General features: G+C 42.0%; 1 protein-coding gene across 6 annotated transcripts in view; it reads left to right on the top strand.

Annotated features, from left to right (window-relative positions):
- The first annotated feature begins 1,719 nt into the window (after positions 1-1,719).
- The window catches only part of LOC120545385 (proteoglycan 4), a 34,928-nt gene continuing 11,086 nt past the window's right edge, over positions 1,720-25,561 (top strand). The window contains exons 1-3 of one of the 6 annotated variants that reach the window (XM_039779652.1): positions 1,720-2,295; positions 9,407-13,225; positions 15,866-15,940. In XM_039779652.1, the coding sequence (XP_039635586.1) occupies positions 10,210-13,194 (2,985 nt within the window). In that variant the 5' untranslated portion in view covers positions 1,720-2,295; positions 9,407-10,209 and the 3' untranslated portion in view covers positions 13,195-13,225; positions 15,866-15,940. Of the gene's footprint in view, positions 2,296-9,406; positions 13,226-15,865; positions 15,965-25,561 lie in introns of those variants that run through there. The other 5 variants (XM_039779648.1, XM_039779649.1, XM_039779647.1 and 2 more) reach the window with 5 other exon arrangements.

The raw sequence follows: 25,561 nt of genomic DNA, 5'->3' as shown, positions 1-25,561 counted from the left end.
CAACAGATATTAGTTTTTCATCTCATTTATGGGGGCTCCATGTTTAACTGTGTCTGCTGTTTGGAGCTGAGCATATAATGTACAGACAAATGTTCAAATGCTAATCTAGAATAAGATGGTAAACATTATACCTGATAATATCAACATGCTAGCATTGTTAATCCGCTGTCTACTATTTTTTCAACTACTATTTACAAGGTCAACAATGAACGTTCAGTCTCTGAGATAATTAGAGTGGAGATCCAACACATTTTTCCAAAATTGTCCCTAGATTTGGAAATGTACTCATGTGAGCGTGATGAAGTACGGCAGCATTTTGCTGCCACCATGACAACAATGCGTTGCTCAGTTTCCTGTTACGTTAGCATCTTTACAAGATTTTTCATATTATTATGACATATAGATAGATACAGTAATAACAACCTATCACTTTATCTTGTTCTATCACACACACACATATATATATATATATATATATATATATATATATCATTGTTATTTTTTAGAATAAACTTTTCTCATAACATAGTATGTTATAACAAGAAACCCTGCAGATTGATTTGAATCACTGGTGCTGGATAGTTGTGTAAGAATATGCAAAGTTGTCCATGTACTATGGGCTGTTAGCTAAATGGCTTGACTCCATGTTCCTACATGTATTCCATCATTATTGCAGTGGATGGCCTGTCCATTCAACTCCTATTACTGTAAATTCCGTGGGAGTAATTGTGCTCTTTCCATTTTATTTGAAATCCATTCAAATGACGATTCCTAGAAATGAGGTCTGAAAGTGTGAAAGTAGAACATCTGAGAGATGTAAGAACAAGATTCATTGGGATGTTAATGTAAGTCTGATAGAGGGAGAGGATATGGGACAAGATAAGTGATCAGAGCTGATAAAATGGGATGAGATGTCTCAGCCCTTAAGGCATTTAGGTGTAGACTTTATCTCTCCATCTCGGCAGTATATAGTGGTTTCTACTAACCAGCCTCAGGTGACAACAGCCAGTGCAGTGATGATGGGGTCGATGTCCAACAATAGGAGAAAGAAAATCAATTTCTTATAGTCATCAAGCCAGGACAAAAACATTCTCAGAACTTCAGACAGAAGACAATCCAAGCAAAAAAAATTAAAAGGGTTTTTTCTTTTTTTTTTGTGGCCCCACCCCCCCCCCTCTTTACCCCCGCAGGGGGGGGGGGTTTAACCTTCGATGACTGTGGATCTGCCTCTGTTTCAGAGGGCCATTGTCCATGTGTCTCTATTATCCTGCTGGTCATGGTTGCCCGGGTCTGCCCCCACTCACATGGGAGATATCTGTAAAATAATTCTACCTGTCTGTTCCTATCTCCTTCTCCCTACTTCTCTCCCCCCTTCTTCCTCCCTCTCTCTATCCATGACCTTTCTGCATTCCTCTCCAGCTGACCTTGGTGTCCTGTCAGCTCTTCAATTTTCCCCACCTCACACTACTAGCTACTCTCTACCACCGACCCCCCCTTAACCACCCCGTGCCCCTCATTTCCACCCCCTACTGACTGCTTCTTCCCACCCTATTCCTTGGTTCCGCCCCCTGGATCACTTTGCTCCCCTCTCTCCACCCCTCTCCTCGCTGTCTCCCTCTTTGCTCTCTGCAGCTGTACATACTCTGCTTTTTAATTAGACTTACTCTCTAGCTCCACCTCCGACTGCCTCCCATTCTCCATCCCCCCCACTCCCTCCCTCCCTTCCTTTGCATACAAGGATACAGGGGCTTGCATGGCAACATGGAGAGGAGGTCATGTTGAAGACACGCAGCGAGAAAGGGGGAGAGAGGAAAAAGGAACAAGACAGGAGAAACTGAGAGGAGCATCTGAGAGGGTAACTGCCTGTTTACTCACTCTTTCCTTCTTGCTCCCCCTCCTGTCCATTCACTTCCACTCACAGCACAAACGTTCAGGCAGCTAGGTAGACACAGCGGAGCTCAGAGCTCTGAGGGATGGATAAAAAGGTTCCCACGTGAAAGGCATGAATCCACAGAAGAAGAGGAGAGTGAGATAGAAAAAGAGAACCAGAGAGGAAAGGAGAAAGAGGAAAGGAAAGGGAGACAAGAAAGGAGCAGATGGACTCTACACAGAGGAAAGGAAGCGGTGTGAAGCTCACCAAGCAGCCGTGACAGAGAGGTGGGAATAAGAGCAAACATGAACGCCGGAGGGATGGAAGAATGGACTGAAGAGACGTGAAGGAATAGCAGAGAAGAGGAGCGAGTGTTTGTGGGAGAAAGAGACAACACAGAAGGGAAACAGGAAGAGAGAGATGTGGTATGTGTGACTCAGTTCTGTGTCCTGATGGAAGATAGTACAGCAATCTCCCCAATCAGCCTTCTCTCAGCATCACCATAGAGATAACAAAGTGATAAAGACCAGGGCTGAGGACAGATTTAAAAACATCACACAAGTATCTGTTTTAATTTTGGGCAGTTGGTGTTAGCAACGAGTCTCTTTTACTCACTGTTTTGTTTTGGCTCTTTTGACATTCTGCTGAATTGTGCAATGAAAAGAGAGGCAGTACGCGTCCTTGCATGTGTGCACACACGTGCATGCATACATTTTGTTTATGTGTTTGGCAGGTGTGTGTGGTGTGTGTACGTGCACATTTATTCTGACAATGGGGGTGTGTTCATGTGCTCATAATGTGCCTGTGTTTGTGTGTGTGTGTGTGTGTGTGTGTGTGTGTGTGTGTGTGTGTGTGTGTGTGTGTGTGAAATCCAGTGAAAAGGGACGGTATGTGTGTGTGTGTGTGTGTGTGTGTGTGTGAAATCCAGTGAAAAGGGATCGTACGTGTGTGTATTTTTGATACTGGGCTTTGCTTTACTGCAGGTGTGGGAGTTATTTTCCGAGATTGTGTGGCTTTATGAGAAGCTTTAAAGAATGAGGAGCTTAGATTGGTCTGTCAGTGATGTAGCTTTGCAGATTCCAGCAGCGTGCTTTCATTGCATATTTGTCATGAGCAGGACTGTGTGTGTGTGTGTGTGTGTGTGTGTGTGTATGTGTGTGTGTGTGTGTTGGGGGTGTACGCAGAAAGTTTGAGGAGGAGGTGGCACTGTGTGAGGGAATTCTGTGTGTGTGTGTGTGTGTGTGTGTGTGTGGTTCAATGCATGCTCTTCTTTTCAAGTAAAGTGTGAAATTGTTAATGCACTTCAATAAAGCTAATGTGCTTTTACAATATGTATTTTAATTTGCACATCATTCATAACTCTCCATTAACTTATTTTATAGTAATCTTGTCATTGAAACACATGATACAAAGGTAATTGCAGATGCACTCTCATGTATGCACACCATCAAGCACACATGCATGCACTCACCACACACAGGTGCATATTTGCGCGCACACACACATTTGCTGTGTGAAAAGAATGCTGTGCTGTTAATCTCGTCTGTCGTCACACAACTCTTTGCTCTTGTTCTCTCACTATATTTCCCTTTTATCTTATCTCATCAGCATGTCTTTTAAGGGGTCAGCTCCATCTCCCTTCTCTTATATATCTAACATTTAATCCTTTTCTCACATTGCTTATAAATCTATCTTCTGTCTCCACCACTTAATTTTCTCTCTATACCCAACTGAAGTTAATGTACTTCTCTCTTAAAGTTTTACTGTCTTTTACTCCACGCTTTGTGAATCTGTCTTTCTGCTGGCAAGCTGTTTTCGTTGGACTGACAGCAGCTGGGCTTTATAGGTAACACACCATGATGTATTCTTGGGACATTAGTTTGGACAGGGACATTGCAGCACGACAGCCCAGCAGAGAGTAACCCTAAGGGAGCAGTGTGTGCTGTATGTACCTACATGTAGCGTGCTGCTGTGCACTGAACATGTCAGTCAAGCCACCTGTGTGTTGCTGCTGATTTTTCATACAGAGACCTTTGGACAATTCTCCTGTCTAAATCCTGTGGCACAGAAACACAAAAGCCAGAACATAAAAGAACTAACCAGCCAGAGATACAAGACAATTAGGCTGCAGAATGCGTGCGAAAAAGAAAACAATGTTTACTCGGGCTTTCTTTCACAGATACCCAAACGTCCTCAAATTTGCTTACAGTTGGTATGCTTATCACAATCCATTGGCCTACATATAGGGATTTCATATTAGGCAGAGGATTTTGGTCCGAGGCGGACAGATGGGACAAATCATTTCTGGCACACACACTCTTGACAGTTAGAAGTAATCCGGCCATCCTTCAAGGAAATTGGAACAAGTAGAGTGGCTGATGAGCTGGCCTTTGACTTTGCAAGCTGACATTTGTCTTTGTGTGTTTATAGTTCAAGTCATGTTTAACCTTGAAATATTTGCATCCTGTGCTGTTATATGAATGAAAAGAGCGTTACAGTAGCTGTTATATGAATGAAAAGAGCGTTACAGTAGAGTATTGAAATGACACAAACATGCAAATATTGACAAAGTTAGAGATCCAGTCTAAAGAACAGCCCTACTGAGCATCAAGGAGACATTGGGTTTTTTGTATTAATTCTGAAGATATTTAGACATCTGACTGAAAGTCACTAATTTGTAAAACTGCCTATCAAAACAAAACAAGCATGGAGTGCACCAACTTTCCTTAGTAATTTGTGCAGATTTCATTATGACATATGAACCTTTTTAGTCCGCTTCCTCTGTATTGCTGCCGACCTCTCCAACTTTTTCAGTTAGTCAAATAGACATGAAAATAAATGGTGTGTGAGGTGAAAAGGACTATCAGGCTAAAACCTCTTGGCTAAAAACAAATGTTAAACTAACCAGTACACTCTTGAACCTGCAATAACTGACTTTTTTGGCCACTTGGGGGCATCGGAAACAGGCTGTAATCACACTGACATATCGACTTTTAAGCATTGACTGTAAATATTAATATTAACAGTCTATGCTTTTATGTTTATATGGTGAACTTACTAGCAAATACTGGCTTATTTACACATCCAGCAGTTAAAGAGCAACATTATCATTCACTTCATGTGATTCTGGCCACCTGATTAATATAAGTCCAACATTCACTCTCTTTAAGCTCTGTTTTGGTCTCTACCAACTCTTAAAGGTGCCCTGCCACACGAATTTCATTACTTTGTGGTAATGTCTGAAGTTCTACCATGGACTAATTTTTTTGGAAAAAATGCCTTGGTTACCTTGTTTCAAGCCATTCTAGCGTGGTATAGAAAGCCTGCAGGAAGACTCAGCTCGATTTGTGCCAGTTCTCATTAATATTCAACAAGCTAAGCTGCTTGACTCTGATTGGCTAACAGCTAGCCAATGAGAGCCTGGCTATCAGCATCCTTTACCCAGTGCAACTGGGCAAGCTCATGAATAGACCTTTTTCACGGCAGACATGTTGACATGTCATAGTAGGAAAAGCACAGGTGTATTCAAAACCATTAATGATGGCTGCATTCCACTTAGGAGAGGCCCTGGTATTGTGCATGCTGACTCACTGAAATAGCTTACTGGGACACTTGATGGAACTGAGCCAACGTTAAGTTTATCAATTTCAGCTGTGCTTTTCCTACTATGACAAGTCAAAATGTCTGCTGTGAAAAAGGTCCATAGTAATGAGCTTAGGCAACACCACGTCAGACTGACCAGCTTTTGTAATTGGCCTGATATCTCCGCTTATTTCTTTTCAGTGTCTAGAGCTGACAGAGGAGGTAGCAGTTCATTTTCACATTCATGACATGACAACACAAACACATATGGACCTAACATATTTTAAAAAAAAAGTAAAAACGGTTTTGTGGGCACCTTTTAAGGATATATCTGTCTCTTTAGCTGCTGAATGCTTCACTGTGTTGACCAGCTAGTCGCTAACAGTTTCTGTCTTTTCTATTGTTGGTGGCTGACAGAGCTGCAGAACTGAAATGCGGGTAGACACGCTCAGCCATGGTGATTACCATTTGGGTGATAACTTTATTTTAATGAAGGAAAGATAAACACTAGAACCTTCCAAGCCTTCTGTTTGTAGAAGCCATATTGGTGAAATATGGCTTGCTGTAACTGTAACTGGCCAAGCCGAATGTCAGTACACAGTCCTACACAAACAAACAAACAGACAGACAAACAAACCAGCATTTACATCTTGCTGCTATTACACAAGTGTCTGACAGGAATAACAATGGTTGTGTTCACTGTGTTGCCTCGGGTATATAATGAATTAAGAATCGTAATTTAATTTGTGTTGTTTGTTTAATTTAATTAGCTTTAAGCATGATCAGGCTTAAGATTTCATCAGTCAGAGCCAGCTGCATCACTGTTTCCAGCTCTGGGTATCAGCAATGAAAGATTCCCCCCCCCACCCCTCCCAAGAGCACATCCCAGAGCTGTGAAGATGATACATTTACTGATGCTTTTTACTATTTTCTGAAAACATTTTGTTAAAGCTATTTGTTGTTGACATAGGTCAGCTTTTCTTATGAATGCATGCAGATCTGAATACATACAAATCTTTGTGCCCACAAAGTCCTTTATGTGCTGCATCTGCATTTTTTTTCTTCATGTGCTCGCTGGTTTTATTAAATAAAACCAAACAGTCCCCTGTTTGAGACATTGCTGTGCTGCACACAATGCTTACCTAACAAAATATGTTCCTGAATTTGAGATGACTTTGGACAATAATGCAAACACCAAAAAGGCTTCTGCACTTTACATCTGTTCTGGGAGCTGACTGTGTTGTAAATTCCTTTGACAGAGCACAGGTATAACTCTTACCCTTCCTTTCGCTCACAGGGCCAATAACTGATCATATAGCTTTTCTTAGTTCCTCTCCAGTTCCCCCTTAAATGCCCTGACACGCTGATGCTCCTGATTTACCACTTCACTGAACCCTAACCATGACATTTCCTCTGCTGCCAGAGGTTGTCTCATAGCATCTCTAAATATAACCAAGCATGTCTACCTCCTCTCCCTCCTCTTCCTCTCTGTGCCTCCTCTTCATCTCTTTCCTGTCTGACAAATTTAAGCGTGCCTAGACAATCCGATCTGACATGCCTTTACATAACAATTCAATCCACAGCACCTTCCACCTCCTCAGCACAGTGAGACCCAAAGGTGTGTTATTGGCATGGATGCAATTCTCAACATCCTTTAAAGAATATTATTAGATCTGCACAACCAGACTCTTGGCTTCTTGTGTTTTGAACGCATCAGATATGTTTCTTAGAGTCAGCACAGCTTAGCATAGGGAGGTCAGATGACCTCAGTATTATCATCACACACACACACACACACACACACACACACACACACACACACACACACACACACACACACACACACACACACACACACACACACACACACACACACACACACACACAGGAAAGAGGATAGAAACCCATATCCACAGCAAAGCCTTGTCCAAGAGGTAGGCAGCTAGCAAGAGGCTATGGTATCTCTTAAATAATAACCAAAAAGAGTTATGACCCTTGCTGGCATTATGCTGTAGCACACCTTCCTCCTCCTGCCTGGTGATTCATCTTTTGTCTGCCAATAAAGCTCAACATGAAAATGTCACATGTGGGAAAGAGCTGGCCTTAGCCACAGGAGTGAGTCCATGCAGCATTAAGAGGGTCTGGATTAATTAAACTGTCAGCGTAAATTTTGATCCGAAGGTAGTTTGCAGGCCAAGAAGGAGGAACTGTGGTGAGTGTGGGATGCGGGACACAAAAAGAGGCAGCGGGGAGAATGTGGTGGAGCAAGTGATGGTGGAAGAAGGAGGAAAGATAAAAGTATCAGTGGTGTGGAAAAAAAAGGGAGGGAAAGGAAGGAAGATAGAAAGAGGGTAGGATCAGGATGACACCCCATAGAATGAGTAAGGGAAATGGTCCTGCGATTGGTGGATGAAACTCTGAGGAAAATCTGTCAGGGTGAATGTTGAAAGTAGTGCTTTTTACAGGAAATGGGTAGGACTGACGACCGGAGTGAAATGGAACACAAATGAAAAATAGCAGCAGTGGAAACGATTTTATCCAGGAAGAAAATTCTCAAGGTCGAATGGACAGTGTAGATCAATAATATGCTATAGATATACATTTGCTTTTGTTGTTTAGCCTCTGTAGATCATGACCAGTCCTCCTTACTGTAGTGTACTATCTCCCATTTGGTCTTCTGTGTAAATCACAAGAAGCTCATCTGTAGCTATACACCGCAGTGATAAGAAAGTAAAATGAGAAGGAATCCTGTAGTTGTTTTTAAATCCATTCATATATTTGAGTGTGTATGGTTGACATTTCCCCTCAAGGCTCTGTCAGCTGTGACTTTAATCATAATTCGTCCTAATAACCAAGTTTTTAAAAGGGGTTTGATGGTGGGGGCGCAGTTGTGACAAAGATCCTCCTTTTCAGAGCCAGAGAAAGAAAGAGGGAAAGAGAGGAAAACAGAGGACGTAAATAAAAGTGGCAGCCCCTCGGGTATCTCTCTCCCTAAATAACCTGGGAGCTGTGAAGGAGTCACTAATTACCCCTCCCACAGAAAAGAGGGGAACAGAGTAACAGCCAGTCACACTCACACACAGAATTCGCCCGGGCCTGTCAGTGTCAGAGGCTATCACAAGGAGATAACAAGGCACAAATCCATAGATCGTGTAAGACAAACGACAGCATCACGCCCGACTGCCAGTGGCACAGACAGGAAACGGAAGTGATATATATATGCATAAAGGCCATAGATCGTCAAAAACAGGCCGCAGAATCAGTGTGACGAGAACATGCTACTTAATACAGCAAGGCAGACAGACTGTCACACAGTGACCAGATGAATCAGAAAGGATGTCACCATGGCAGATCATCAAGAAGCTAATAACAGGGCCACAGACTGTTAAACATGGCGGAAAAGAAAAATCTGTAAGACACACATATATGAGGAATAACCGTCACAATGTGTGCGCATGAGCAGGAATAATGCTGAATACAGCCAGAACTGCTGCTGCCATAATACAGCTACTTTTAACAATAATGTAAATGTATGCACGTGTACAAAGGACAGACATCAGATATAAAAAGGGATTACAAAGAGAGGAATATCAAATACACATAAACCATGAGTATGCCCTTCAGCCAATGTGAATAGGTCTTAATTACAATCTCTTTTCACTTGTTTTTTTGTGGATGTTCTTTTAGCACTGATGATATACCTAGTGTTTTTCCCTATACCCTGTTTTTCTTTTGTCACCTACATCCTTTCATTACTTTTTCTGAATTGATGTCTTCTTTTTCCATTCTGTGTTGACCCTGCTCTCATTCATTTTTTAAAATAGCTGCCTATCTTATATCTCCTTCATTATCCCGAGGAACATGCACATTGTGTTTCAATGGAAGTGCATAATATGGAACAATTACAGTCTCTTACTCCTTTTATTTCTCTCTTTGTCTTTCTGCTCTCTTTAGGAACTCACACTGTCTGCAACCATGAGAGAATGAGTCACTGAGAGAAGAGCTGAGAAAAAAAGAAACCGAGAGAGAGTGATAAAATCAAAAAGGAAGTTAAAACCGATAGGCCATTATGGGGAAGTACACAGGTCCATCCCATACTTTGGCCATCCAATCTCCTGAGGGCCCAGGGGACACAGCAGGTGGAGAAGGAGGGGCCGCCAAGTAGACAAGCCAATGTGATGGACACAGAAAGGATGGACAGGCTGCATTTTCTTCCTTCCTGCTTATTTGCCGGGAACCTCTCTGGCATCATCAAGAGTTTGTCTCCCTGGAAAGTTAAAGAGAAATAAGAAGCAAGAAGTGCACAACTTCAGAAGACATGGGAGAGTATGGACACATCTCACCTGCTTATTCTAAAGAGTATTTGATGCTGCATATATTTATTTTTGTACAATGGTAAGATAAATGCTAGAGGTTAGCTTTTATCATACTGATTTTTTCCTTGGTGTGCTTAATATTACTACTCCTTGAACTGTGAATACAGTAATCCATCCTTTCTAAAGGATAGTCTTAGTTGGAAAAGAAAGTCATTGGTGTATACATTTGAGATAACCTGAGCAGCTGCACACAATCCTATAAAGAAGTTTCTCTTATAAAGTATGTTCTGTGTCAATTGTACAGATCTCTCACTGTTATAATGAATATATAGTAAGGGGGAGATCACTTTCCTTGTTGACGCACTGACACAACTAGGCCTTCACAACATCAAACTGCCTGCGGAGCCTGTGGATGTTGGGAGAGCGAGAGAGACAAGAGAAATGGTGAGCAAAGAGCCCAACCACTTGCTTACAGGCCAAACCAACGGCAAGAGCACCTTGGCGGACAAGTTGCCTGGGACAATGACTGTGCGCTCTGTGCTGCTCAATCGAGACTCCCCAGATATTGAGAGCCGCCTCAAGCGCCGCCGCAACCGCACCCACCAGGTCCGCTTTAAAGACCTGGAGGATGGCAGCAGCAGCAGTGGCAACAGTGGAACAGGAGAAAACAATAGCCATCAGAAGCCTGCCACAAATTGTGACAGCCCACATCCTCTTCGCAAACACAGCAGCAGGTCCCCCAAGCCATGGACTGACAGGGATGGCCCACGGATTCAGAGTTTACCTGGCCAAACCTCTGTGGTGGGGGCTGTGCGTGGGGACATGGCAAGTACTATAGAGGTGGTGGCTGCTTTCTTAGCCAGGGCCCCTCCTCATCCATTGACACCGGGCCCTACACGTCGATGCTGGGCACCACCACAGACTAACTCCCTAACCTTGCCAATGACACGCAGGGCCAGTACGAGCACCAGCACAGCAATCCAGACCTCCCCATGCCTTAAAAAGCCCCAGTCCCTCTCTACCGCCCACACACATAGCCACAGCATCGGGGACTCAGTGGGCATGGATGGGGATGATGAGCAGGACTCTCAAGATGAGTACCTTGCGCACAACCATGTGTTGGTGCCTGGGTCCAAGGATCAGAATGGTCCTCCTGGGCCTGGGGATCCAACTGTGGTGGAACGGAGGTCTAAAGCCTCCAGGACAGACATCAAATCAGCTGTTAGTGTGGTAAAAAGCTCCAGGCACAGCTGCCCCCCTTCAGTGCTTCACAACACTGAGCCATTTCACTGTTCCTCTGTGTCCTGTCGAGATGGCGCAAAGCGTCAGGGAAGCAGCACTCCCTCAGTGGTCAGGAGGAGAAAGCGGCTGAATAGGACAACAAGTGATCCTGGAAAGGAAGTGCACTTTTGCACCACTCTCACTCAGACTGAAAGCCCCAGTCCATCCCCGCCACCCTCAAATACCAAACTCTGTACCACTCAAGTTCAAACTGAGAGCCCTTTCCCACCTCAAAATTCAAAGTATTGTACCACCCAAAGTCAAACTGAGAGTCAACATAAATGTCTACCTTTGAATGACAAACAATGCACAACTCCAATTCAAATCTCCAACTCTCGCCCAACCCTACCTCCAAATGCGGAACAGTCCACCACTAAAAAAACAGACTCGCCTTGTCACTTTGTCACTCCAAATCATGAACCTTGCACTACCCAGACACAAACTTGCAGCCTCTGTGCTTCCCCACCTCTGACAATATCACTGAGTGAAATGCAAATTCAATCGGAGAGTCCTGTATCCCCAACTGTGACTCAAGACCCTCCCACCACCCAAATAACTACTGTGCCTTACTGTTCCTCTCACCCACCTACAAGTGCACCAACACAGACCCCGGAACACTGCGCTAAACCACCTTGCTCCTCTCCAGCCAAACCAGTTTGCACCACCCCATCTCCACCCATAGCACTGTCCATTCCTTGCTCCACTTCTGCACATACGGTCGTCCAACACCCTATCCCCTATTATACCGTTGTGTCGCCACCAACAACACCCAGCACAGCTGTTGTCTGCTCCAGTCCTTCCTCAACTGCACCATCATGCCCCACCCAAATCTGCACCTCCCCTATCTCAAACATAGTATCATCAGCTCCCCTAACCTGTTCCACCCCTACCGAGACTGTAACCCCCAATATAACTCCCTTTGACCCCATTAGACATCCAACCACTACCCCAAACGTAACACATCAGACACCACACAATGCATCAAACGCTCCACCTCCTACAAATTTAACACCATGTACATTTGTAACTCAAACTGCCCTGTCATGCACTTCCATATCTTATTACTCTACTACACATTCGGTTAGTCACCATGCCCCTCACCCTAATTCTACGACACCTTCTTATGCCACTCTCATACAAACTGTGTCTCATTGCAACATCCCATGTCAAGCTCTGCAAAATACCTCTTCTTCCATCACAGGCATAACCCCCTACTCCTCCCCAGTCCCCAAATTAAAATCTTGCACTTCTCTGCCTCCACTTGTGAAAACATATGCGTCCACTCTTCCTAATGCACAACAATGTGCTACACCAACTAAAGCTGTTCCTCTTTATTCTTCCACATTTCGTGCTGCACCACCATACACGCCCCCCTCTCAGGCGCCCTACAACGCTCAGGATAAGAGGGGCATTCGACTTCCACCTCCTCCCCCGCCACCTCCACCTTACACACCACGCAAAAAGGGAAGTGATCCACCAGGTCCTGTAATCCGAACACCCATGCTCAGGGCAGACAGCATGGCCAACAAGAAGGATAAAGATGGGAAGAAGGAAAAAAAGGAAGATATAAAATGCACAAACTCACCCAAGCTCTGTGAGAGAGCCAGCTCTCTGAAGCACAGAGCTGAAACTCCTCCAGTTGCTGTGATGAAGGGAGAGAAGCAGTCCTCCTCATCCTCATCCTCTCCTGCCAAGGCCTGTTTTAAGTCCAGTTGTCTCAGCTCAGCCCAGGCTCAGCTTGGGGCACTACACAAAATGCTTTGCTCAGGACCCAACGCCAGGCCCAACACCCCAAACAGCCAACATCCTCTCCCTCCAAACCAGCAGGGTTGCTCTGGAGCCAGGGGCTGCTGTGCTTCTGGGGAGCGGTCTACAGTTGGGCCCCTGACTGCCACCCAGGCTGACACACTAAGACAGGTCCAGGAAATTCTGGGAGGGTTGGTGTCTGGGGCCAGGTGTAAACTGGACCCATCCCGGGTGACAGAAAAGCTCCTGGGTCCAAACGGACCCCTGCATGACATTCGTAGCCTGCAGACACAGCTCCACAGCCTGGAGGGGGTCCTGGAGACCAGCCAGAACACCATTAAGGTCCTGCTGGATGTCATTCAAGACCTTGAGAAGAAGGAAGCCGAGAGAGACGGGTGAGGCAATATTATATATATGAAGGAATTAAAAGGTAACTCCTGCACACTGACACTATACCACAAATTTATTTTAATCAACAGTGTTTTGAGCTCAATCAGACCTTTGTCAGGTTGTAATACTTATTACGTAACAAAATAGCATTCTTCCCTGTGTACTATAAGATCATAAACATCCAACTACCAACATTACAGTAGTTGCCTGAAGGCTTTCACATTTGCATTTAATTAGCCCTGGGCTGACGTAGGCCATGTTTAGACCGACTTTGGCCAACCCATAGATAGTGAAGGTGCCAAGAATGCCAAGCGTGCAGAGAGCTTTTGCAAAGAAAATGCAGGGTTGCAATGCAATTGTGTATTTTTACTGTTTACCCCATGATGACAAAACTGCCTTTGTGATAACAAGAGTCAATCAAGAGTTATCCAATCCTTTCTCATAGTATTTTAAACTTTTGTTCAGTGTTTTGGCCTTTGATAAGCCTTCAAATTCATTGATCTACTACTCAAACGGACCTTTCTGGATTTGTCTCACCAGTACCTGAAACAGCACCCAAAAAAAAGAAAAAAAAGTGGGATTTAGTATGAGGCTTCACACTGATATATCTTAGCCAAAGTGTTAATTTTGGTAAAACTATTCCTGGATCACCTTCTACAATGCATTTTACGTTTGAAAGGTTAGAAATTTTAGAATTTCACATCGTAGGGCAGTTTTGTTTTTGCAACTTATGTCCAAGGTGGTGTTCAAAGGTAGAGTTAACAGTACTGTGAAATGTTGCGTAGCCCAAAAGGGGTTTGTCTGGGTTTAAATATTGTGTGAAAAGCCCTGGGCCAAAAGTGGAGCTATCCCATTTTGAATATTGAAGTTGTAAATGTGAAATAACTGAAAGCCGTAGGCTGCTTAACTCAGGGCTAATGGGGGCTCTCAGCCCAGGGCCAAGTGTAGTGTGAAAAGCCATCTGGTAATCTGTGGCCAACTTTAACATTGAGTCTTGTGTTAACCCTTTATTAGACGATAGATAGATAGATAGATAGATAGATAGATAGATAGATAGATAGATAGATAGATAGATAGATAGATAGATAGATAGATAGATAGATAGATAGATAGATAGATAGATAGATAGATAGATAGAAAGAAAGAAAAAGGCAAGGAGGGAAGATTGATAAAACTAGAAAACAGGAAAGGATGGAAGAATGAACAGTGGGACTACTTAAATTATGAGTGCCTGGTATTTTGGAGACCTGGAAAGTAAATGTCAGCATGTAGCCTAAGTGCCTGCTGTTTTATTCCCAGACAGTTAATTTCTCAAGTGAGCATCTGCTTCTCTCCACATACAAAAAAGGAGGGGCAGGCATTATAATGTGATCATAGCTTTGCACTAAAAGATTGTCTTCTCTCTCCTGGAGTGAAGTCGACAAGTGGGTTGTTGTAGGCAGAATATTCTTCAAACAGGGAATATCCACCACCCAGCAGTAATAACCTTTCTGCATCATGTGCCGTGTATATTACAGATAGATGGTTGTTGTGCCTAAGCTTTGCAGTGATGCAGCTCCTCTATTTATAGCCAATCCCGGCATTGTAAGCATTTCAAATACTTTGGCAACAAAGCTGCGCAGACAGAGCACAATGTAAATTTGGTAAGAATGAGAAAGCAAGAGAGACTGAAGTGACTGAAACAGCAAGGCGAGCAATAGACAGAGAAGAAGAAATACCAAACTGAATTCAACCCAGAAGGCAGGGGAGCATCTGTAGTTATTTTTATGAAGACTCATGTCAGTCATGAAACCCTCAATCTCAACTCTTGATATGCTGAAGAATTTATGTCATGTCAGACGACAGGGAGCGGTTTGGTAACTTGATTGCACTCATTTCGCAGCAACTCTTTCCTCATGCATGTATACAGCAGGCGGGGACAGATAGAAATCAGCATTTGGCTGTCATGTTGGTGGTTTCAGATGTGCCATGCCTCTTAGCGTAAACCCTTTACCATTCTCATCAAGTCTTTAATTAATCTGCTTTCTACATTGTAAGCTGCTTAGTAATTTCTCCCGCCTTATCATACCAAAATAGTACATGATGTGGGGACGAGAGAACTCGTCAATAGGACAAGATAGACATGGATGGATGTGTGTCTACTGTATAAATCCATGGAAAGGCTGATATCTGAGCAGCGTAATCCAAATCATACTCCTAACACTAATGCCAACACTATACTTTGCAGACTTTTGAACGTTTTTGACTGCATAGCCTTCTGTCCCATAAAGTGACAAATCTTGCATGTTCCAGTATAAGAATTCAGTGATGGGGCTAAGTCTAATGCATGCAGTTTTGACTTTTACCACATAAGCATTGTTTCATGCCTGGAGTGATATAGTGACTCATGGTTTACGTAACAGCCTGAGCCTGTTGGAGGGGGGATCTTTCATTAAAAAATGATCAGGGGTGATTTCAGAGAGGATTAGATTGGTGTATTTGCAGGGATGTGTGTGCCAGAAATTTGGTTCAACAAGGGAAACGATAACCTAAATATGTCTGTGGGCTCACACACACACACACACACACACACACACACACACACACACACACACACACACACACACACACACACACACACACACACACACACACACACACTATTTTACCCCTGATATGTCATCTCTGTGCTTTTCAACAGAAGACATTCATACAGGACCGGACAGGACATTGAAAACTGTGGGACCTGCAGGGACTGTGCCTGCATCATCTACAGGTATGCGGATGGATGTGTCCTCCTGTGAGTGAGAATTTCGGCATATTTATTGCATGTTTTACTTGTGAGCACCGAGAGCACAGTGCGTGTCTCGGCGCACAGTTATGTGCATCACGCTGTCATTTTGAATCACATCAGTTTTGGGAGTTCAGTTTTATGGCCTGGTAGGATTGTCGTTCTGCTCTGTGTGACAGCACAGCCGGGTACAGCATTTTGAGTATGGACATGGTCATTGCAACCACAACACCACTGCAGGTTTGATCAGTTAATATTTATTAAGACTTATCTCACACACACACACACACACACAACACACACACACACACACACACACACACACACACACACACACACACACACACACACACACACACTCTCTCTCTCTCTCAGATTTAATGAGGTGAACAACGCAGGTTTAAGTTGTGCAACCGTGTGCCCACTTGTTTTCATTATCCTCCTCTACTCTTCTCATTTTTCTACTCCATCAAATACACACACACACACACACACACAGTAATACACATGATCATTCCGCTCTGAGATTTGAATTGAAATCAATCAATTATCAAACAGGATTTCACAGTTTAAAGGAGGGTGAAGAAAGGCAAAAAGAAAAGTGTGGATTGCTATGAAATTGAAATCCCTGTCTCTTAGTTGTAAATGTCACATTCACAAAAAAAGAAAAGAAGAGAGAGGTGGAAGAAATAGTGGAGAGAGAGGATATATGATATCCGGAGTGCATTACTGTATTAAACCTGTAAAGCCATGAGATATATCAGAATTCTATATATGTTTTTTTTAATTCAGGTGATAATTTACCCTTTGACAGAATAAAAAAAAAAGCAATTTATTTTGCATATTTCTGTTTGTATCATATATTATACATCTGGCTTTTACTGCAATTTATTTATTTCAATTGAGCTTTTTTAGAGAATCAAAAATATCTTTTTTTTTTGTTATTTCTATTTGTGTATATTACATATATATAGACATGCATATTATATAATATATATCTGTTTTTTATGGCATGCTATTTAGGAAATGTATGTGTGTGTGTTTGTGTATATATGTATATATATATATATATATTATATATATATATATATATATATATATATATATATATATATATATATGATGTAAAAGTCTCAGAAACAAATGGAGTTATAGGGTTACAGCAGTACTCTCATTATTATAACTCTCATGTAAACCCCTTGGAGGGGTTATGTCAAATTATGTCATAAATCTGAGAAAGCCTAACTAAATTAACGGGCCAAGATTCATCATCAGTCTTTTTTAATTGTGGACTGGAGCTGTGTAATTTGGCGTGTATGCACCTTAGACTGATTGCTTTCAGTGATTTGATTGTGCATACTCACCTACTCACTCATTTATTATTTATTATTCTGTAGCGCTAATAAGGTATTTCCTGTAGCTGCAACACATCCTCAACATTAACCAGATTGTCAAACAAATTATATTATGGCTGAAGTTTAAACAACTGTATACCACATAAATGATTCAGTCTAATCTGGTTATTTTCAGTAATTTATTATAGTGTGTATGCAAACCTCCTCCAATCAAGAAATAGAGAAGAAGAAGAAGAAGAAGAAGAAGAAGAAGAAGAGTGGGGGAGGATGAGAAGAAAGATAGTTGAGGATAAGAAAAAAAAGAAGGGGAAAAAGTCTGTGATTTAAAAATGGAAAAAGACAGCAAGAGCAGAGGGAGAAGAAGCATATAAAGAAAATGATTCATTCAGAAGCTATACAGCTTCATCTTGAAAGACCTTTATTTATATTATATATATATATTATAATATTACAGCGAGGGTTACTGCTCAGGAATGTCTGTATAAAGCAGCGATAGTTCCTCATCTTGAAGAAAGGGAATATGAAATACAGATGATGACTGTACAGAGAGTGAATAAGTGAAATATTACACTTAATATTACGCTGCTCAGTCGACATCCTGGGTTTTATGGTCAGATGAAGACTTATCGCTCAATCTACCTCTCAAGTCGACATGCTTCTTTCATGTGTGACAAGAGGATTTTCCTGCTTTGAAAAGGAAGGAGATTTTCTTTCTTTAAAGCTCAAGTTGAGCTGAGTCTAAAAAGAGAATTTGGCAGCGCTAGAGAAGAAGGTGTTGGAGGAAAAAGGGAAAAAAAGATAAAGTGAAGCCCAGAATGGAGTGAGTGATGGAGAAGCTATAAAATCTGACAGGACAGATTCCATCAATTAAAAAGCCTCTTGAAGAAGTCTTAGCCCTCAAAGTAAAGGCACAGCTCAGCACATCACACAGTATCAATCTAGTTGAAAAGCTCAGACAGCAATATATTTGGAAAAATGAAAATCATTTTCATGCAAGAATATTTGTCCTCGACCAATAAGCTGCTACAAAATTCGACCCGAGTAAATCTAATGTCACACAACTGTATTTTAAAGCTGCTATAATCAATATTTTCATAATAACAATAGATCAAACGTGTAATGTAAAAGAGGTCGCTCGTACAGTTGTGATGTACCCACAGATATCATCTGACTCGGCAGTTAACCTGAGCTCTGCATCGTGTTTTAGCATCTTTCAGCTTTTTTTGGTTGGATGGTTTTCACAGAAAATGCACAATACATAGAACATATTTAGATTAGTTGTAAACTACTTTTATGTTTTTGCCCATTTAAAAAAGGAGAAAATTAAAAGTGCTTACATTTAAAGGAGGTAAATAGCAGGAAATAGCGAATATTTCTTTAAAAAATACAGACAAATAAAAGTCTAACAAAAACAATATATGTCAAGAACAAAGCTATTATGATACATGTGTGTCTTTGTGTGTTTGCACATAGAGCTTTGTTCTCCAGTTACTCAGGGCATCTTTCAGGGCAAAGCTTATATAAAAATGCTAATGACACATTAAGCATGCAAATGTAAATATAGTGGCAACAGAATGTAACATGTTGTACCCAACCAAGACTCATACACGTGCTTCATTTGTTCTGCTTTTTAAGGGTCTCACATTAAAGGAAAAAAAATGCATGATGTATTTGATCTTATTTATCTAGCACCAGTGGCACACATGTTCATACATCTGATTGTGTGGCCGACCGTGCAGGAGTGTTTAATTAGTGAGTGCAGTTGTGATTTTTCTCCCTTATTCTTTTCGCTAATGGCAAATGTGCAGTATGGAACAAAGTAGGGAGGTCTAACAAGAAACTGTTGTGCTTAATCCCCGAGGAGTTTGCGGAGACGGCAGCCTAATCAGATCTGTACTCTGCTGCTTTATCTCTGCTACTGCTCTGTCTATTGCTCGATCACGCATTTCACTGGAGGAGCTCGATGGGCTGCTACTCTGAGATGGATTAACGACTCTCCGGACCATACGTTTTTAGCTAAACTATGAGTCCACTAAGAGTTTTTTTTTTTTTTAAAACACAATCTGCCATCGCCTTCGCTGAACAGCAGATAATTGAGAAAAGGCTTGCTGAGGAAGCATTCTTGCTCTTTCTCTCTTTTCTGCTAGCTGACTGTTATCTGTGGGGATGCCACTCATGCTTGTTTGATATCTGTAACGTGGCCTTGTTTCACACTCGTATTGTTTTCTCTCTATCCCATTCACAGTCTGTGGTGACTCTTTAATGCATCCTATTTATCAATGAACGCCTCTTCACATCAGTGATATGCATATGCATACCAGGCGCGGTGGTGGTAGGGTGGAGGATTCCTCTACGAGTCTCCAAGACTCGTAGGACCTAGGCCGCAGACTGATCCATTTGGGAGGGCTTGAGATGAACATTTTGTGACAGCACCTACAGAAACAACTCATCACTCGCCATTCTCACCACACACCCAACATGAATCAGTGCTTCCTGACACACATCTCCACTGAAACATTGCATTACGGGACTGAATAATCGCACGCTATCCTTCGATTGCGATAGACCAGAGAGAGTTGGTGGAGCATAAGAGACTCTGGGCACGGGGAGGGAAATTGGGCTGACTCTTGCATGCATCTCAATATCTCCAACTTTCTATCTCTCACCGTCTATCCCTCATTCACTCTCCTATTTATTTATTTTTTTAAATTTTTTTTTTTACAAATGCCTAACTGCAGTGTGCAGTGGAATATTCATCCACATTAAAAATGAATCACCAGTGACTTTAAAAGATTTTTAAAAGTAATAAAAGTGTTAAAGGAGACCTAGAGACATCTCACCGTTGGCGCGGTGCGGGTGAAGAATGACTGCCAGACACGTTTGTCCGATAGTTCCTCATGATGGAGCAGCGCTGCACATCTTGCATGGTTAAACAGGCAGTATAATGTAGCCTGATAAATTTCAGGGGGAATTAACTGATTGAGTTAAAAAAAAAAAACAGCATGTGGGGAATTACCTGAAGTCTTTTGTGTATCTGAATAAAGGGAATATGGAGAGTTCGTACTTTAAAGTGGAGAATCAAGTAAGAACAATGTATAGTGTCTTTGCTGTCACTCAAGTCAGTGTTAAGAGCTGTGGGCTGTAGTGCATGGAGCCCTCATTCACACGACTCCTGCTCTCTATAATGTGCTTCTGTCTACTTCCCCGTTTCCAGAGTGCTCACTTTTTCTTTCACTGCCTTTGATTCACTTTCTCATGTGGCCCAGAAGGGCATAGCAGTCCAATTCAAATACTCTCCACACGGTCCCAACACTGGCCCATAACTACTGACAGCTTCTCATTGTCCTGGTTTTATACGCCTTTTCCAGTAGATTTCTTGTGTCACTTCCTCCGCTCTCTCCCCCCATTTCTCCGTTTTTCTGCACTTTCAATATAAATACATTTCACACCTAAATGGGGATGAGGAGAAGTGGTGCAAACGCACAGCCCTGCATTGGGTATAGGAGCAGCAGAAAAGAGGGGTGAGAGGAGTGTCAGAGAGGAGATGAGGAGGAAAGATTGCCTAGGCAGCTGCTTATAGCTTTGCCTTCTCTTCCACAGCCAAATGAAGCAGAACCCAAGGTGTTTATGTGCACAGTTTATCCAGGGAGACAACATCTGCACATACAGTGCAACATACAGTGTGCATATGAACATAAACCTGTCCAAAATAAATCTGTGCCTCTGTGTGTGCACATTTAGCAGAGCTCCTCTGAAACACAGTGATGTGTGAGCAAATTATAGATGAACTTCTCATGTTCTTGGTCACAAGGATATTTCTGAACCTGTATCCAGCCTCCAGCCATTCATTAAACATTGACTATTCCCTTCCATTATCATAACAGGCAGTGAAAAGACCAAACTGAATAGAATATAAAATGAGTTCCCAGGTTAAGGGAAAGGAGGAGATGGAAAGTGAGTATTTGAAGAAGCAACAAAGCAAAAGAGACGAGTATAGAGTATATTACAGTGACAGAAATACCTGTGCGTGCGTGAGTGTGTGTGTGCGTGCATGCGTAAAAGACAGAGAAGACAAAATCAATTTTAAAAGCAACTTTAAATGAACAAATCAGGTTACCCAGTATCCATAGAAATTATGTTTATAGTGGACTATTATGCATATCACACAGTACAAGTGCTAAAGTTCAGTGTCCGTGCAGGAAGTAGTCTGCTCAATACGTTGAAACCATAGAATGATGAAACATGGAAAGGACATGTAGTGAGTCTGACTTTCATACATTAGACTGTTCCAGTTAATATTGCGTTTTTATTAACTGTAACTACAATATTTCCCAAACCTTAACCGAGTGCTGCAACTGCGTAAATAACCATACAAACCATAAACCAACTGCTTTGTTTGCCACAAGTGGATATTGTGTTGCAAGAGGGAATGTTGTAAGGGAAACATTATCATTGAACATTTTATGCATGCGTTCTGTATTGACTTTTTGAGCCTCCCCTAATTATGTTAATAGAAAGTGTGTCCTCGTAGCATTATGTTTCCTTGAAAACATATTTGCTGCTGCAAATGAGTCGTACGTAAACATAATTCCTATGATACATGGTTGCATTACTTGTAAATCCCTTGTGTGTGGGCACTCAATCCCACATGGGAAAGGTGGACCACATATAGGCATTAGGTACTATATATACTGTATATATATATATATATATATATACAGATTGCAAATACATTGAATGGTTATTGTTGAAAATGCCAGCCATAAATAGTATCAAAATGAGGGTTCTAAACTAAAACATTCAAAATATTGTGGAGTGTTTAGGTTTTGAAGAAAAATAAAGTATAAATCTTAGACACCAAATAGTCAACACAACCAACTCAGCTAATAATGCAATTATTAAACCCTGAGGTTAAGTCCCTTCAGCTAGGCAGCATCAGGATAATCGGCAGCCTGCAGAGCCTGGATTTGCTTTTCACTAATATTTCAATGGTTCACCAGGTTGTGCATATCTGACAGGGAATTGATCCAAACACAAAGAGATTTCCTCCTTGCTGTGTATCTTAAACCATAAATAGAGAAAGAGAGAGACACAGATAAATAGAAACCGATTTAAATACAACAAGAGAGGAAAATAAGAGCTGGTGTATTTTCAGTTTAACTGGATATGAGAGGTTTTGTTTCTCTGAAGAAAGATCCGTCAGATTCTTGACTCTGACCTTTTGCTAACAACCCTGTCAGAGCTTCCAGACCTGTGTGTGTGTGTGTGTATGCCGCTTCCCCCGTGTATGAGGCTGATAATGGAGAAGTGGTGTGTGTGAAATGTGTAAAGGGCAGGGCAGGCAGTTCTTCTGCAGTAATCCATCTTTACTTCAGGGCTGAGCCACGGAGCAACAGGCACCTCACAGGGGAGAGAGAGAAAATACACTGTAGGCATCTATCTCATTCATATGAAACTACACAGAGGAAATGCTCAGCCAGCAGGAGCATGAGATTTTCACAGCAAGAAAACAAGAAAATAAAAATAAAGAGTATTATTTGTTCCATATTCTCTGTTTTTTTCTCTGACAGCACGATGGTTATAAAAGAAAACAGGCACAGTGTTATGTGCAGCTTACATCTAAAAAATGTTTGTCTCAGCCCATTCACTGGAGATGTGAAACCGTAAAATTCTTATATGTCCTTACAAATCTGTATCCATCCACCCAGGAGTTTGTTTGTGTGAAGAAATGACATATATAAGGCTGGGTGTGAAACAGAGGGAGAGAGAGACACACGCCAAGAGAAGAGAGAGAGCGAGAACCCTTGTTAATGCTTTTTGGCAATAATCACAGAGCCAAACTTGTGCCAACAGTGAGTGCCAGATGGTGCCCATCACCATTGTGCCGTGTCTTTGTAACGGGGAGGAGAGAGGAAGATCAAGAGTGGCATGTGGAACAGGGAAGCACTGCCTAATGTGGATGATGTGTCATATAAATACTAATCATGCTAGAATCACACCCACAGCTAAATTAGATCCCTAAAGCTCTTCTACTTGCACCCACTCTCAATCTTCTCCCTGCTTTGGCACTGAGCTTATGTCATCAGAGATGATCGATAGATGAGATATTAAATGCTGAATGCTAATGCTTTCATTAATGGTTAATAAATCGTTTCCTAATGCTTCATAGATCGTTATAAGCATTTTTTGGGTTAACAGGTTGTGAGAAATCCATTTGCATGAAGGTGGGGTATGCTCGTCATCTGCAAGCAAACATTTTATTAGCTATTCCAACACACTTGAAGTCGGGGTGAAAAGCCAGCTGTAGACATGATAATTGTTCAAACGGGAATGATGGCGCACAGACAACCATTTTTCGAAGACACAAAAACACCTTGAGAGACAAGTTCAAACCCTGCTTAATTTTTCCCCTCTATGGAGTTCATAGACTTAGTTAATAGTTTTATTAATTTCCTCATATTTTGTTTTACCCTAATGATCTATTAAATATCTTGAATACAACTTAAATACATCTGCTTTTAAAGATATATTATCTCTAGACTCAAAACCTACATGTCTTGTTAGAGGCAACAACAACAATACTAGAACTGCAAGCAGTTATGAACGGGGTCCAAGCCTCCCCGGCGCCAGTCCCCCCTGGCGCGAGTCGCCCCTGACAACACTAAGAGCCCACGAAAGCGGAGCCCGCGAAAGGAGAACCCAAAGCACGATGGCGGCGAGACAAAAGTCAGGAAATTTGACCAAGTGCGAGGTCCAAGGTCTGTAGTGAGATGCAATTGCAAAGTTCCTCTTCATTGCGTAAAAGGCCAAAACACTTCTACCTCAATTATAGCGCCCCCTAAAGGGCGATCATCACCAAATCTGATGGAGAGCCGCAGAGTGGCATGTCGAACAATAATCTCAAGTTTTGTGATGATAGCATTTACTGCAGCAGAGATATTTCCATTGCAATTTATTCCCATGTAAATGCATTGACTTATTTGCCAAAAGGCCTCTACGTTCATTATAGATTCAGATGGATTCAAGGAACACGGGGATATAAGGGTTTCTAATCTGCGATGTAGACTGTGGGAGTTATAAGCAAAAACACGTTTTACGTCATTATAGCGCCACCTAGTGGTCCATGTGTGTAATTTTTGGTAGGTAAGGTCCATGAACCATTGTACATCTACACTGTAAATTTTAAGTTGCTCACATTAGTGTAAGTGGTGAATCCAAACCTGAGTCCCATAGGCCACGCCCACTTTGACGAATCAGTACCCCACTGTAGGCGTGGCCTCAGGAGTGGGCCGAGATGGTGCACACAAAATTTCGTAAAAATCGGATGAGCCATTCATGAGATATAAACGTTTTGTACTTATAGCGCCCCCTAGTGGCCAATGTTTGTAAAATTGATTGGGGAGCCTTAGAGGGTCATGACAAACAAGAATCTAAAGATTCGCGATGATACCATTTATTTTGGCCGAGATATGGCAACGTTTGTGTCTTCGTAGCTAGCTACACAAATTTGTTTGTGCGTAATTTATTTATTATTTATTATTTATAATTATTTATGCAAACGCATTTTTTCTGCTATAGCGCCACCTAGTGGTGTAAGTGGCGGAATTTTTTTGTCCGAGGTCCCTGCAGGGATCTGGACCAGTCCTGAAAACGGCACCCCCCACCATGTACGGTTTAGGCTGTAGCATAGTTTTATCGGTGGAAAAATAATAATAAGAAACCTTAGAAAAGCAATAGGGTTCCATAGCCCTGCTGTGTGAACGGCGTAGCTTCGCTACCACCGGTTCTGCCAGACTCGGGCTTGGACCCTGATAAACAAACCACTGTTATTCTGTTAGATATGTCTGTCATATATTCTTGACCTCTTTAGTCATCCCAAAAAAAATTGGTGTCAATCTGCTCCCTATTTTCTGCCTCTATGCATGTCTTCCAACTATCCTCCCAGCTCACCTTAGCCCTAAATCTTCATTACCCCTCGTATTCATCCATTCCACCTCCATGCTAGAGAGATAAAACTAAAAACACACCCCTTTCACATAAAGAAAACTGTGAAAAATGCCTCCATATGTTAGTGTGTGTTTATGAATGGGTGAATGAGATAAATATGAATCCTAACTGCTAGTTTGTGTTTTTTTCGGGTGGCAAACTGCCACCCTGCCGTCAGACCCCTCTCTCAATTCTCCTCAATAGCCATCCATCAGAGCCTTCCGCTCCAGCAGCTATCACTCAATACCTCAGTGGTGCTGAGGAC

The sequence above is a fragment of the Perca fluviatilis genome, chromosome 17, assembly GCF_010015445.1.
Source record: "Perca fluviatilis chromosome 17, GENO_Pfluv_1.0, whole genome shotgun sequence".
In the NCBI taxonomy this organism is placed as follows: domain Eukaryota; kingdom Metazoa; phylum Chordata; class Actinopteri; order Perciformes; family Percidae; genus Perca; species Perca fluviatilis.
The sequence above is the reverse complement of the archived record's forward strand: the minus strand, read 5'-3'. Positions and strand labels throughout refer to the sequence as shown.